Below are 16,114 nucleotides of genomic sequence, written 5' to 3'. Positions count from 1 at the left end.
TTCACTGCGCACGCCAGCAAAGAATTAAGCACAACAAAACAATATACGGTTCTTTGCCCTTGTGAAATTGAAACAAACAAAAAGCACGGAGCACGTTTTCCAGCTCAAGCTACTCACAGCGTGCGACCTTTGGCCGCTCATTTAAAGCTGAACGTAGCTTGTGAACGAATCAGTAAATGGCAACTTCTAATTAGCGCACTTCCAGGCTACAATCCAACGGTCACTTCCAGTAGTAACTAGAAGCACCCCTGACTACTTCGAGCACCTTACTTCCTATTGTAGACATCTCTACTATTCCAAGACTGTTGAACAGTGCCTTATATTTCTGCATATCATTCTTTAGACATGCTCGTTTCTTTAACTCTTGTCCTCAACTGTTCGAAACCCACTCCTCTGAATACCTCGTGTGCACACGCCATGTGTGTGTGCGCGTGCGTGTGCGTGTGTGTGTGTGTGTGTGTGTGTGTGTGTGCGTGCGTGTGTGTGTGCGTGTGCGTGTGTGTGTGTGTGTGCGTGCGTGCGTGCGTGCGTGCGTGCGCGCGTGCGTGCGTGTGTGTGTGTGTGTGTGTGTGCGTGTGTGTGTGTGTGTGTGTGTGTGCGTGCGCGCGCGCGTGTGTGTGTGTGTGTGTGTGCGTGTGCGCGTGCGTGTGTGTGTGTGTGTGTGTGTGTGTGTGTGCGCGCGTGCGTGTGTGTGTGTGTGCGTGTGTGCGTGCGTGTGTGTGCGTGTGTGCGTGTGTGTGCGTGCGCGTGCGCGTGCGCGCGTGTGCGTGTGCGTGTGCGTGTGTGTGTGTGTGTGTGTGTGTGTGTGTGTGTGTGTGTGTGTGTGTGTGTGTGTGTGTGTGTGTGTGTGTGTGTGTGTGTGTGTGTGTGTGTGTGTGTCAATATAAAACTTCCTTTTACATGCTTACCCACGCTGACAGCTTTCTGTTCTGTCCTGTATAAAGCCGCGCAAGAAATTCTTGACCATTACGTACTGTACTTCCGTCAGAGACTTATTTTCTGTGCAAGATACCCGTTTACTTTCTGAAGTCATTGCATGATAAAGAACCCCAGGCCATCGAACTTATCGACAGCCCTCCACTAGGCGAACCCAATTGCCTGAGTCGCCGTGGGACGGTAAAACCGATAAACCAACCTTAATTTTGTTTGCGCATTGCATTTCGCGATCATTTCTTCAACAGATACAGGACGTTCGGCGCCACAAAACAAGCCATTGAGAAAATCGCACTCATTAAGCATTTCCTAACAAAGGCAAAGTGCACTCCTCGCGTTCATTAATTTTGATATCTGCTATTACATTCTCTGAATATTTTTTATTCCATTGTAGCTGGTCTGCACCTCATTAAGTGCGAGAAGAGAGATTACAAGGTTCTAATATTTCCTTCACATTGGCAGACTGCATTTATACATTCCAATAAATCATTACAAAACATTCCGCTTCTAGCAAATCTCTGTGATGGTATTGTTGAACTAAACTATCTCAAAACTTCTTGTGTATACCTTTGCAAATTGCGACTCCGCGTTCAACCTCGCATGTCTTGCCGTCTGCCTTGCATTTTGCGATCATTTCTTCATTGCACCCAGGCTGACCGGGACCTAAATAAGTGCGAGTAGAGAGATTACAAAATTCTAGTATTTCCTTCATATTGGCAGACTGCATTTATACATTCCAATAAACCATTACAAAATATTCCGCTTCTAACAAAGTTCTGTGATGGCATTGTTCAACTAAACCGTCGAAAGAATTTCTTGTGTATACCTTTGCAAATTGCGACTCCGCCTTCAATCTCACATGTCTTGCCGTCTGCCTTGCATTTTGCGATCATTTTTTCATTGCACCCAGGCTGACTTGGACCTGAATAAGTGCGAAAAGAGTGATTACAAGGTTCTAGTATTTCCTTCACATTGGCAGATTGCATTTATACATTCCAATAAATCATTACAAAACATTCCGCTTCTAGAAAATTTCTGTGATGGTATTGTTGAACTAAACTATATCAAAATTTCTTGTGTATACCTTTGCAAATTGCGACTCCGCCTTCAATCTCACATGTCTTGCCGTCTGCCTTGCATTTTGCGATCATTTCTTCATTGCACCCAGGCTGACCTGGACCTGAATAAGTGCGAGAAGAGAGATTACAAGGTTCCAGTATTTCCTTCATATTGGCAGACTGCATTTATACATTCCAATAAATCATTACAAAACATTCCGCTTCTAGCAAATCTCTGTGATGGTATTGTTGAACTAAACTATCTCAAAACTTCTTGTGTATACCTTTGCAAATTGCGACTCCGCGTTCAACCTCGCATGTCTTGCCGTCTGCCTTGCATTTTGCGATCATTTCTTCATTGCACCCAGGTAGACCTGGACCTGAATAAGTGCGAGAAGAGAGATTACAAGGTCCCAGTATTTCCTTCATATTGGCAGACTGCATTTATACATTCCAATAAATCATTACAAAATATTCCGCTTCTAAAAAATTTCTGTGATGGCATTGTTCAACTAAACCGTCGAAAGAATTTCTTGTGTATACCTTTGCAAATTGCGACTCCGCCTTCAATCTCACATGTCTTGCCGTCTGCCTTGCATTTTGCGATCATTTTTTCATTGCACCCAGGCTGACTTGGACCTGAATAAGTGCGAAAAGAGTGATTACAAGGTTCTAGTATTTCCTTCACATTGGCAGATTGCATTTATACATTCCAATAAATCATTACAAAACATTCCGCTTCTAGAAAATTTCTGTGATGGTATTGTTGAACTAAACTATATCAAAATTTCTTGTGTATACCTTTGCAAATTGCGACTCCGCCTTCAATCTCACATGTCTTGCCGTCTGCCTTGCATTTTGCGATCATTTTTTCATTGCACCCAGGCTGACCTGAACCTGAATAAGTGCGAGAAGAGAGATTACAAGGTTCCAGTATTTCCTTCATATTGGCAGACTGCATTTATACATTCCAATAAATCATTACAAAACATTCCGCTTCTAGCAAATTTCTGTGATGGTATTGTTGAAATAAACTATCTCAAAATTTCTTGTGCATAAATTTGCAAATTGCGACTCCGCGTTCAATCTCGCATGTCTTGCCGCCTGCCTTGCATTTTGCGATCATTTCTTCATTGCACCCAGGTAGACCTGGACCTGAATAAGTGCGAGAAGAGAGATTACAAGGTCCCAGTATTTCCTTCATATTGGCAGACTGCATTTATACATTCCAATAAATCATTACAAAATATTCCGCTTCTAACAAATTTCTGTGATGGCATTGTTCAACTAAACCGTCGAAAGAATTTCTTGTGTATACCTTTGCAAATTGCGACTCCGCCTTCAATCTCACATGTCTTGCCATCTGCCTTGCATTTTGCGATCATTTCTTCATTGCACCCAGGCTGACCTGGACCTGAATAAGTGCGAGAAGAGAGATTACAAGGTCCCAGTATTTCCTTCATATTGGCAGACTGCATATATTCATTCCAATAAATCATTACAAAATATTCCGCTTTCAACAAATTTCGGTGATGGCATTCTTGAACTAAGCCATCTCAAAAATTTCTTGTGTATATCTTTGCAAATTGCGACTCCGCGTTCAATCTCGCATGTCTTGCCGTCTGCCTTGCATTTTGCGATCATTTCTTCATTGCACACACGCTGACCTGGACCTGAATAAGTGCGAGAAGAGAGATTACAAGGTTCTAGTATTTCCTTCACATTGGCAGACTGCATTTATACATTCCAAGAAATCAATACAAAACATTCCGCTTCTAGCAAATTTCTGTGATGGTATTGTTGAACTAAACAATATCAAACTTTCTTGTGTATACCTTTGCAAATTGCGACTCCGCGTTCAATCTCGCATGTCTTGCCGTCTGCCTTGCATTTTGCGAACATTTCTTCATTGCACCCAGGCAGACCTGGACCTGAATAAGTCCGAGAAGAGAGATTACAAGGCTCTAATATTTCCTTCACATTGGCAGACTGCATTTATACATTCCAATAAATCATTACAAAACATTCCGCTTCTAGCAAATCTCTGTGATGGTATTGTTGAACTAAACTATCTCAAAACTTCTTGTGTATACCTTTGCAAATTGCGACCCCGCGTTCAACCTCGCATGTCTTGCCGTCTGCCTTGCATTTTGCGATCATTTCTTCATTGCACCCAGGCTGACCGGGACCTAAATAAGTGCGAGAAGAGAGATTACAAGGTTCTAGTATTTCCTTCATATTGGCAGACTGCATTTATACATTCCAATAAATCATTACAAAACATTCCGCTTCTAACGAATTTCTGTGATGGTATTGTTGAAATAAACTATCTCAAAATTTCTTGAATATACCTTTGCAAATTGCGACTCCGCCTTCAATCTCGCATGTCTTGCCGTCTGCCTTGCATTTTGCGATCATTTCTTCATTGCACCCCGGCTGGCTGTGACCTGAATACGTGCGAGAAGAGAGATTACAAGGTTCTAGTATTTCCTTCATATTGGCAGACTGCATTTATACATTCCAATAAATCATTACAAAACATTCCGCTTCTAGCAAATTTCTGTGATGGTATTGTTGAACTAAACCAACTAAAAATTTCTTGTGTATACCTTTGCAAATTGAGACTCCGCCTTCAATCTCGCATGTCTTGCCGTCTGTCTTGCATTTTGCGATCATTTCTTCATTGCACCCCGGCTGGCTGTGACCTGAATAAGTGCGAGAAGAGAGATTACAAGGTTCTAGTATTTCCTTCATATTGGCAGACTGCATTTATACATTCCAATAAATCATTACAAAACATTCCGCTTCTAACAAATTTCTGTGATGGTATTGTTGAAATAAACTATCTCAAAATTTCTGGTGTATACCTTTGCAAATTGCGACTCCGCGTTCAATCTCGCATGTCTTGCCGTCTGCCTTGCATTTTGCGATCATTTCTTCATTGCACCCCGGCTGGCCGTGACCTGAACAAGTGCGAGAAGAGAGATTACAAGGTTCTAGTATTTCCTTCTTATTGGCAGACTGCATTTATACATTCCAATAAATCATTACAAAACATTCCGTTTCTAACTAATTTCTGTGATGGCATTGTTGAACTAAACCAACTAAAAATTTCTTGTGTATACCTTTGCAAATTGAGACTCCGCCTTCAATCTCGCATGTCTTGCCGTCTGCCTTGCATTTTGCTATCATTTCTTCATTGCACCCAGGCAGACCTGGACCTGAATAAATTCGTGAAGAGAGATCACAAGGTTCTAGCATTTCCTTCACATTGGCAGACTGCATTTATACATTCCAATAAATTATTACAAAACATTCCGCTTCTAACAAATTTCTGCGATGGTATCGTTGAACAAAACTACCTCTAAATTTCTTTTGTTTACCTTTGCAAATTGCGACTCCGCCTTCAATCTCGCATGTCTTGCCGTCTGCCTTGCATTTTGCGATCATTTTTTCATTGCACCCAAGCTGACCTGGACCTGAATAAGTGCGAAAAGAGAGATTACAAAGTTCTAGTATTTCCTTCACAGTGGCAGACTACATTTATACATTCCAATAAATCAATAAAAACATTCCGTTTCTGGCAAATTTCTGCGATGGTATCGTTGAAGTAAACTATCTCAAAATTTCTTTTATTTAACTTTGCAAATTGCGGCTCTGCCTTCAATCTCGCATGCCTTGCCATCTGCCTTGCATTTTGCGATCATTTCTTCATTGCACCCAGTCTTATCTGGACCTTAATATGCACGAGAAGAGAGAGCAGAAGGCTGCAGTATTCCTTTCACATTTGCAGACTCGATTTCTCACATTCAATAAGTGAATAGAAAACATGGCTCTTCGAGTAAACATTGCTGGTGATATTCTCGAACAGAAGTATCTCAAAAGCTCTTGTGTTTACCTTTGCAAATTGCGACCCCGCCTTCAATCTCGCATGTCGTGCCGTCTGCCTTGCATTTCGCGATCATTTCATTATTGCACCCAGGCTTCTCTGGACCTGAATAGCGCGAGAAGAGAGATTCCAAGGGTCAATATTTCTTTCGCATTGGCAGACTGCATTTATACATTCATATATCTCATTAGAAAACCTACCGCTTAATGCAAATTTCTAGGATGGTATTTGTGAACTAAACTATCTCAACATTTCTTTTCTTTACCTTTGCAAATTGCGATTCCGCCTTCAATCTCGCATGTCTTGCCATCTGTCTTGCATTTCGCAGTCATTTCTTTATTGCACTCAGGTTTATCTGGACCTTAATACGCGCGAGAAGAGAGAATACATGGGTCAATATTTCTTTCGCTTTGGCAGAGTGCACTTATACATTCCTATAAATCATTATAAAACATTCTGCTTCTAGCAAACTTATGTGATGGTATTATTGAGCTAAACTAACTCAAAATTTCGTTTGTATGTCTTTGCAAATTGCGACTCCGCCTTCAATCTCGCATGTCTTGCCATCTGCTTTGCACTTCGCGATCATATCATCACTGCACCCAGGCCGATCTGGACCTGAGTACGTGCGAGAAGAGAGATTACAAGGTTTAATATTTCTTTCGCATTGGCAGACTGCATTTATGCATTCATATGTATCATATGAAAACATTCCGCTCCTAGAAAATTTCTGTGATGGTATTGTTGAACCAACCTATGTCAAAAGTTAATGTGCATACCTTTGCAAATTGCGACTCCGCCATCAATCTCGCATGTCTGGCCGTCTGCCTTGCATTTTGCGATCATTTCTTCATTGCATCCAGGCTGACCTGGACCTGAATAAGTGCGAGAAGAGAGATTACATGATTCTAGTATTTCCTTCACATTGGCAGACTCGATTTTTACATTTACATAATTATGAGACAGATACTGCGCCATTTCCTTTCCCCCCAAAACCAATTATTATTACATTTATATAAATAATTAGAACACATGCTGTTTTAGGAAAATTTGAGTAATTCTGTTGATGATTAAAGGTATGTAAAACGCTCTTTTGAATACTTTTGCAAATTGCGACCCCGCTTTTAATCTCGCATGCCTTACATTCTGCTTTGAGTTTTGCGATCATTTCTTCATAGGACTCTGGTACCATTAGGTCTTCTAACGAACCTGCCATTTCACTACGTGACCTAAATATAACCAGCTTTAATTAGGGTGTGCCCTGTCGCTCGCAGCGCTCAGGGTTGCTATTTTTCTCTCATCCAGATGTTTCGAACCTGACAAGTCTCAAACTTTGTCGATACTTCACAAATCCCTGTATACATCCTACTGCCACATATTAATTAGTGGACGTTGTTTCAAAACACGCTACCGATTTCAGCCTCCTCCGAGACGAGCCGGTACCGTTTGCAGCCTTGCCTACTCATCGCCTAATAAACACATGATCTGCACACTCTGTTCGGAAGGCGCCTTATCGTGTACCACTATGACAACGCCAGAATTCGACGAGCAGGCTTAAGACAAGTTGCGCTGGTGCGTTGTAAGATTATACCGAATCATCAAACCTGCGTGGGGGAGGGGGAGGAGGGCGTCCAGGGATTCTCGTTAAACATGAAGGTTGCACGCGACGATTAGTTTCATTATTGCCGACCATGCAACGTCAAGTAGAGAGATGTGTAGCCACTTCCAAGTTTTCACAATGCAAGTGACTGCCACTTCTGCGTGTTCTACTTTCAGTATACTTGCTGTCAGGCTGATTGCGGGTCTCTATACAACCCACAGACAAATGAGAGACGGCGTTTTAGTCCCGTACGGGCTCTTTGATTGTAATATAATTCTACTTGTTATCTCCAATCTCTCTGTCACATTCGATACTCATTGACGCCATTTTGCAAGCGGCAAATATTCTTAATTGCCTTTGAAAATTTGTGGTCTTCGAGGATGGTTAGCAAAGTGAAAGCCATTTAGCGATCACTCTTCAATAATCCTTATTGAAGGCCTTGTTAATGAACTCTAAGAAATACGCCTTCAGATAATGGGGAGCTTGAGTTGAAGATTGCGAACTAATACCATGCAGGACCGCCAGCAGCAACGTCTTCGTCGACGCTCGGCGAGCGCCCTCTGTCTTCGTCTCTCTCAGACGATACATGTGTCTAATCTCATCATAAGAACAGGCACAAGCTGGTTCCTCTCAATTTTGCACGTGACATGCTATCGATTATGTAAGCACTGGTTAAAGCCAGTTTTTTCTCTATCATGTCTATCTGCCCGAAGCTCTCTCGACGCCATCTTGTCTTTATCTCTCATAGAGGAATTTTTCGTTTCGACTACTCTATGTCAGTATGGCTGTGCACATCTCTACGCAAGCGTGGTTTGTGCTTGAATCTATTGTGACAAAATGCAGGCCAGCCCATAGTGCTGCACGGCATGAGTGATTTGAACCACGCGATATGTTGTTTTGACACACAATCGTAAACATCCGCATAAGTGCGCATAATGAAACACTAGACGAAAAGGTAGAGAACAAGTAAAAAACTGAGCACAGTACTCATCACTGCTGGCAGACGTTCCCTTTCTTTTAGTAACTCTCAGGGCAGATAGCGCTCCAGGGACCTCTTCATTCAAACCAAGATGCCGAAGTGCGGAAAAACACTGATCTATTGTTTACTAAGTCACTGGAATAAATTACAAGTCATATACGCCAGAACGCATGGCCGTGTTCGCACCGCATAGCAGAACTTATCTTCAAATTCTATCTTCAGTTACTCGCGAAGGAACTGTTATGATTTTAAGAAGCATTAGGTATGACCGTCCAAAAACGGAAGCTCCTCCGATCGCAATGCGGCCGGCATGCAGCCGAAAAATAGCCTGCCATGACAGAATCGGCATTACCTGCAGAATAAGTACCGACCATTCATGCGCTAATTATCAAAAATAGTTCCAGCTAAAACCAACCTTCCTCCCAATTTAATCGCTTGGGACATGGCAGCGCCATTGGCCGTGTACTGCACACTTAGGTGTTTGCATGATACAAATCATTATGAGATTTTATGCATACTACACAAAAAAGACTTGTTTTAATTTTGTACTGTCTCTTAATATATGAGCTTTTTTATCCTTGAATCATTTTTAAAAAGTAACAGATCTCGCACAAGTGTACAAAAAGATGGTCATCTTCGCAGGAAAATGCGCCACCACTATTTTCAGCAATTGCGAAAGTGTTTACATTTATTGAAATTTTCAAAATTGACGGTGCGAAACATTCTCGACGGAGCGAAACAACAGAATTACGCGTGCATAATGCCAAAAACCAATAAATAGACGTGCTGGAGAAGCGACTGAATACATGTATTTTGGTTGTATTATACTAGACAATATTTATTCGCCAATCCGTCCAGGACCTCACATGAGCTTTCCTGTGCATTTCATACTTCTATCAACATTTTAATGCACCCCGACCGTTTTCTTTCTCAACATCAAAGATTTGAAACATTACTTTCTCGCGACTATCACTAGTCTCATTACTTATTATCGCTGCATCATCATTCCTTATTCGCCGCTCTGTCGTTCTTGATTTGCTAAAAGAATAACAAACATATTAGGCTTATCACTAAACGCATAACATAACAATATATTGCAAAATTACTAATGACAATACCATACCTTAAAAAGTGTTATAAATTTCAATGTATCATTTTCTTTCACTAAAATCCTACTACCCAAAACTGGAGCCCTACTCACCTTTGCACATTCCCATCCCGTCAACAAGGTCACATTCCTTTCCCTCAGCTTTGCATTTTGCGATCATTCCTTCGTCGCAGCTTGGTCGTCGTTCATCTGCTCATAAAGATGGACATATAACTTAAGCTAGCCACTAAAGGTCTCACAAAACGAAATAATACAAATAACATATGACACTATAGTAATCCTAAAAAGTGTTCTGAATCCTAATCACTCCATGCGTTTCACTTCAATCCTACTGCCCTGAACAGGAGCCCTACTCACCTTTGCACATTGCCATCCCATCAACAAGGTCACATGCCTTTCCTTCGGCTTTGCATTTTGCGATCATTGCTTCGTCACAGATGGGGCGTCGGTCATCTGCTCAATAAGAATGATATATATCTTATGCATACCACTGCGGCCTAATGAATGAAAATAGTGCAAATAACTTATGCCACTACAGCAATTATAAAATGTGCTCTGAAATGCAATTAATCCATATATTTCATTTCAATTCTACTGCACTAAACGGGAGCCCTACATACCTTTGCACATTGCCATCCCGTCGACAAGGTCACACGCCTTTCCTTCGGCTTTGCATTTTGCGATCATTGCTTCGTCACAGATGGGGCGTCGGTCATCTGCTCAATAAGAATGATATATATCTTATGCATACCACTGCGGCCTAATGAATGAAAATAGTGCAAATAACTTATGCCACTACAGCAATTATAAAATGTGCTCTGAAATGCAATTAATCCATATATTTCATTTCAATTCTACTGCACTAAACGGGAGCCCTACATACCTTTGCACATTGCCATCCCGTCGACAAGGTCACACGCCTTTCCTTCGGCTTTGCATTTTGCGATCATTGCTTCGTCACAGATGGGGCGTCGGTCATCTGCTCATTAAGAATGACATATATCTTATGCATACCACTGCGGCCTAATGAATGAAAATAGTGCAAATAACTTATGCCACTACAGCAATTATAAAATGTGCTCTGAAATGCAATTAATCCATATATTTCATTTCAATTCTACTGCACTAAACGGGAGCCCTACATACCTTTGCACATTGCCATCCCGTCGACAAGGTCACACGCCTTTCCTTCGGCTTTGCATTTTGCGATCATTGCTTCGTCACAGATGGGGCGTCGGTCATCTGCTCATTAAGAATGACATATATCTTATGCATACCACTGCGGCCTAATGAATGAAAATAGTGCAAATAACTTATGCCACTACAGCAATTATAAAATGTGCTCTGAAATGCAATTAATCCATATATTTCATTTCAATTCTACTGCACTAAACGGGAGCCCTACATACCTTTGCACATTGCCATCCCGTCGACAAGGTCACACGCCTTTCCTTCGGCTTTGCATTTTGCGATCATTGCTTCGTCACAGATGGGGCGTCGGTCATCTGCTCATTAAGAATGACATATATCTTATGCATACCACTGCGGCCTAATGAATGAAAATAGTGCAAATAACTTATGCCACTACAGCAATTATAAAATGTGCTCTGAAATGCAATTAATCCATATATTTCATTTCAATTCTACTGCACTAAACGGGAGCCCTACATACCTTTGCACATTGCCATCCCGTCGACAAGGTTACACGCCTTTCCTTCGGCTTTGCATTTTGCGATCATTGCTTCGTCACAGATGGGGCGTCGGTCATCTGCTCATTAAGAATGACATATATCTTATGCATACCACTGCGGCCTAATGAATGAAAATAGTGCAAATAACTTATGCCACTACAGCAATTATAAAATGTGCTCTGAAATGCAATTAATACATATATTTCATTTCAATTCTACTGCACTAAACGGGAGCCCTACATACCTTTGCACATTGCCATCCCGTCGACAAGGTTACACGCCTTTCCTTCGGCTTTGCATTTTGCGATCATTGCTTCGTCACAGATGGGGCGTCGGTCATCTGCTCATTAAGAATGACATATATCTTATGCATACCACTGCGGCCTAATGAATGAAAATAGTGCAAATAACTTATGCCACTACAGCAATTATAAAATGTGCTCTGAAATGCAATTAATACATATATTTCATTTCAATTCTACTGCACTAAACGGGAGCCCTACATACCTTTGCACATTGCCATCCCGTCGACAAGGTCACACGCCTTTCCTTCGGCTTTGCATTTTGCGATCATTGCTTCGTCACAGATGGGGCGTCGGTCATCTGCTCATTAAGAATGACATATATCTTATGCATACCACTGCGGCCTAATGAATGAAAATAGTGCAAATAACTTATGCCACTACAGCAATTATAAAATGTGCTCTGAAATGCAATTAATCCATATATTTCATTTCAATTCTACTGCACTAAACGGGAGCCCTACATACCTTTGCACATTGCCATCCCGTCGACAAGGTTACACGCCTTTCCTTCGGCTTTGCATTTTGCGATCATTGCTTCGTCACAGATGGGGCGTCGGTCATCTGCTCATTAAGAATGACATATATCTTATGCATACCACTGCGGCCTAATGAATGAAAATAGTGTAAATAACTTATGCCACTACAGCAATTATAAAATGTGCTCTGAAATGCAATTAATCCATATATTTCATTTCAATTCTACTGCACTAAACGGGAGCCCTACATACCTTTGCACATTGCCATCCCGTCGACAAGGTTACACGCCTTTCCTTCGGCTTTGCATTTTGCGATCATTGCTTCGTCACAGATGGGGCGTCGGTCATCTGCTCATTAAGAATGACATATATCTTATGCATACCACTGCGGCCTAATGAATGAAAATAGTGCAAATAACTTATGCCACTACAGCAATTATAAAATGTGCTCTGAAATGCAATTAATACATATATTTCATTTCAATTCTACTGCACTAAACGGGAGCCCTACATACCTTTGCACATTGCCATCCCGTCGACAAGGTTACACGCCTTTCCTTCGGCTTTGCATTTTGCGATCATTGCTTCGTCACAGATGGGGCGTCGGTCATCTGCTCATTAAGAATGACATATATCTTATGCATACCACTGCGGCCTAATGAATGAAAATAGTGCAAATAACTTATGCCACTACAGCAATTATAAAATGTGCTCTGAAATGCAATTAATCCATATATTTTATTTCAATTCTACTGCACTAAACGGGAGCCCTACATACCTTTGCACATTGCCATCCCGTCGACAAGGTTACACGCCTTTCCTTCGGCTTTGCATTTTGCGATCATTGCCTCGTCACAGATGGGGCGTCGGTCATCTGCTCATTAAGAATGACATATATCTTATGCATACCACTGCGGCCTAATGAATGAAAATAGTGCAAATAACTTATGCCACTACAGCAATTATAAAATGTGCTCTGAAATGCAATTAATACAAATATTTCATTTCAATTCTACTGCACTAAACGGGAGCCCTACATACCTTTGCACATTGCCATCCCGTCGACAAGGTCACACGCCTTTCCTTCGGCTTTGCATTTTGCGATCATTGCTTCGTCGCAGATGGGCCGTCGGTCATCTACTCACAAAGAATGACATATATCTTATGCATACCACTGCGGCCTAATGAATTGAAATAGTGCAAATAACTTATGACACCACAGCAATTATAAAATATGCTCTGAAATGCAATCAATAGATATATTTCATTTCAATTCTACTGCACTAAGCAGAAGCCCTACGTACCTTTGCACATTGCCATCCCGTCGACAAGGTCACACGCCTTTCCTTCGGCTTTGCATTTTGCGATCATTGCTTCGTCGCAGATGGGCCGTCGGTCATCTGCTCATTAAGAATGACATATATCTTATGCATACCACTGCGGCCTAATGAATGAAAATAGTGCAAATAACTTATGCCACTACAGCAATTATAAAATGTGCTCTGAAATGCAATTAATCCATATATTTCATTTCAATTCTACTGCACTAAACGGGAGCCCTACATACCTTTGCACATTGCCATCCCGTCGACAAGGTCACACGCCTTTCCTTCGGCTTTGCATTTTGCGATCATTGCTTCGTCGCAGATGGGCCGTCGGTCATCTGCTCACAAAGAATGACATATATCTTATGCGTACCTCTGCGGCCTGATGAATCGAAACAGTGCAAATGACTAATGACACTACAGCAATTCTAAAATGCGTTCTTACAATCAATTCATATATTTCATTTCAATTCTACTGCACTAAACGGGAGCCCTACGTACCTTTGCACATTGCCATCCCGTCGACAAGGTCACACGCCTTTCCTTCGGCTTTGCATTTTGCGATCATTGCTTCGTCGCAGATGGGCCGTCGGTCATCTGCTCACAAAGAATGACATATATCTTATGCGTACCTCTGCGGCCTGATGAATCGAAACAGTGCAAATGACTAATGACACTACAGCAATTCTAAAATGCGTTCTTACAATCAATTCATATATTTCATTTCAATTCTACTGCACTAAACGGGAGCCCTACATACCTTTGCACATTGCCATCCCGTCGACAAGGTCACACGCCTTTCCTTCGGCTTTGCATTTTGCGATCATTGCTTCGTCGCAGATGGGCCGTCGGTCATCTGCTCACAAAGAATGACATATATCTTATGCGTACCTCTGCGGCCTGATGAATCGAAACAGTGCAAATGACTAATGACACAACAGCAATTCTAAAATGCGTTCTTACATACAATCAATCCATATATTTCATTTCAATTCTACTGCACTAAACGGGAGCCCTACGTACTTTTGCACATTGCCATCCCGTCAACAAGGTCACACGCCTTTCCTTCGGCTTTGCATTTTGCGATCATTGCTTCGTCGCAGATGGGCCGTCGGTCATCTGCTCAGAAAGAATGACATATATCTTATGCGTCCCTCTGCGGCCTGATGAATCGAAACAGTGCAAATGACTAATGACACAACAGCAATTCTAAAATGCGTTCTTACATACAATCAATCCATATATTTCATTTCAATTCTACTGCACTAAACGGGAGCCCTACGTACCTTTGCACATTGCCATCCCGTCGACAAGGTCACACGCCTTTCCTTCGGCTTTGCATTTTGCGATCATTGCTTCGTCGCAGATGGGCCGTCGGTCATCTGCTCACAAAGAATGACATATATCTTATGCGTCCCTCTGCGGCCTGATGAATCGAAACAGTGCAAATGACTAATGACACTACAGCAATTCTAAAATGCGTTCTTACAATCAATTCATATATTTCATTTCAATTCTACTGCACTAAACGGGAGCCCTACATACCTTTGCACATTGCCATCCCGTCGACAAGGTCACACGCCTTTCCTTCGGCTTTGCATTTTGCGATCATTGCTTCGTCGCAGATGGGCCGTCGGTCATCTGCTCACAAAGAATGACATATATCTTATGCGTACCTCTGCGGCCTGATGAATCGAAACAGTGCAAATGACTAATGACACAACAGCAATTCTAAAATGCGTTCTTACATACAATCAATCCATATATTTCATTTCAATTCTACTGCACTAAACGGGAGCCCTACGTACCTTTGCACATTGCCATCCCGTCGACAAGGTTACACGCCTTTCCTTCGGCTTTGCATTTTGCGATCATTGCTTCGTCGCAGATGGGCCGTCGGTCATCTGCTCACAAAGAATGACATATATCTTATGCGTCCCTCTGCGGCCTGATGAATCGAAACAGTGCAAATGACTAACGACAGTACAGCAATTCTAAAATGCGTTCTTACATACAATCAATCCATATATTTCATTTCAATTCTGCTGCACTAAACGGGAGCCCTACGTACCTTTGCACATTGCCATCCCGTCGAAAAGGTCACACGCCTTGCCTTCGGCTTTGCATTTTGCGATCATTGCTTCGTCGCAGATGGGCCGTCGGTCATCTGCTCACAAAGAATGACATATATCTTATGCGTCCCTCTGCGGCCTGATGAATCGAATCAGTGCAAATCACTAATGACACTACAGCAATTCTAAAATGCGTTCTTACATACAATCAATCCATATATTTCATTTCAATTCTGCTGCACTAAACGGGAGCCCTACGTACCTTTGCACATTGCCATCCCGTCGAAAAGGTCACACGCCTTGCCTTCGGCTTTGCATTTTGCGATCATTGCTTCGTCGCAGATGGGCCGTCGGTCATCTGCTCAGAAAGGTTTATATATAACCCATGCTAACCACTAGAGGCGTTAAAAACTGAAATCATACAAATAACACAGAACACTATAGTAATCATAAAATGTGTTCTTATATACAATCAATTGATGTATTTCATTTCAATTCTATTGCACTAAATGGAATTACTACGTACCTTTGCACATTGCCATCCCGTCAACAAGGTCACACGCCTTTCCTTCGGCTTTGCATTTTGCGATGATTTCTTCGTCGCAGATGGGCCGTCGGTCATCTGCTCAGAAAGGTTTATATATAACCCATGCTAACCACTAGAGGCATTAAAAACGG

General features: G+C 41.8%; 1 protein-coding gene across 1 annotated transcript; it reads right to left on the bottom strand.

The window, feature by feature from the left end:
* Window positions 1-1,997: 1,997 nt before the first annotated feature.
* Window positions 1,998-15,708, bottom strand: LOC144102268 (uncharacterized). Its single transcript, XM_077635573.1, has 33 exons — window positions 15,699-15,708; window positions 15,436-15,531; window positions 15,173-15,268; window positions 14,910-15,005; window positions 14,651-14,746; window positions 14,388-14,483; window positions 14,125-14,220; window positions 13,866-13,961; window positions 13,607-13,702; window positions 13,344-13,439; window positions 13,081-13,176; window positions 12,818-12,913; window positions 12,029-12,124; window positions 11,766-11,861; window positions 11,503-11,598; window positions 11,240-11,335; window positions 10,977-11,072; window positions 10,714-10,809; window positions 10,451-10,546; window positions 10,188-10,283; window positions 9,925-10,020; window positions 9,661-9,756; window positions 6,660-6,755; window positions 5,890-5,985; window positions 5,375-5,470; window positions 5,117-5,212; window positions 4,859-4,954; window positions 3,827-3,922; window positions 3,310-3,405; window positions 2,826-2,888; window positions 2,535-2,630; window positions 2,276-2,371; window positions 1,998-2,113 (listed from the first exon to the last, which is right to left on the bottom strand). Exons 1-33 carry the CDS (start codon window positions 15,706-15,708, stop codon window positions 1,998-2,000), a joined length of 3,069 nt encoding a protein of 1,022 aa, XP_077491699.1.
* Between the last annotated feature and the right edge of the window lie 406 nt (window positions 15,709-16,114).

The sequence above is a fragment of the Amblyomma americanum genome, chromosome 8 (genome assembly GCF_052857255.1).
Source record: "Amblyomma americanum isolate KBUSLIRL-KWMA chromosome 8, ASM5285725v1, whole genome shotgun sequence".
In the NCBI taxonomy this organism is placed as follows: Eukaryota; Metazoa; Arthropoda; class Arachnida; order Ixodida; family Ixodidae; genus Amblyomma; species Amblyomma americanum.
This window is presented reverse-complemented; position numbering and strand designations above follow the sequence as displayed.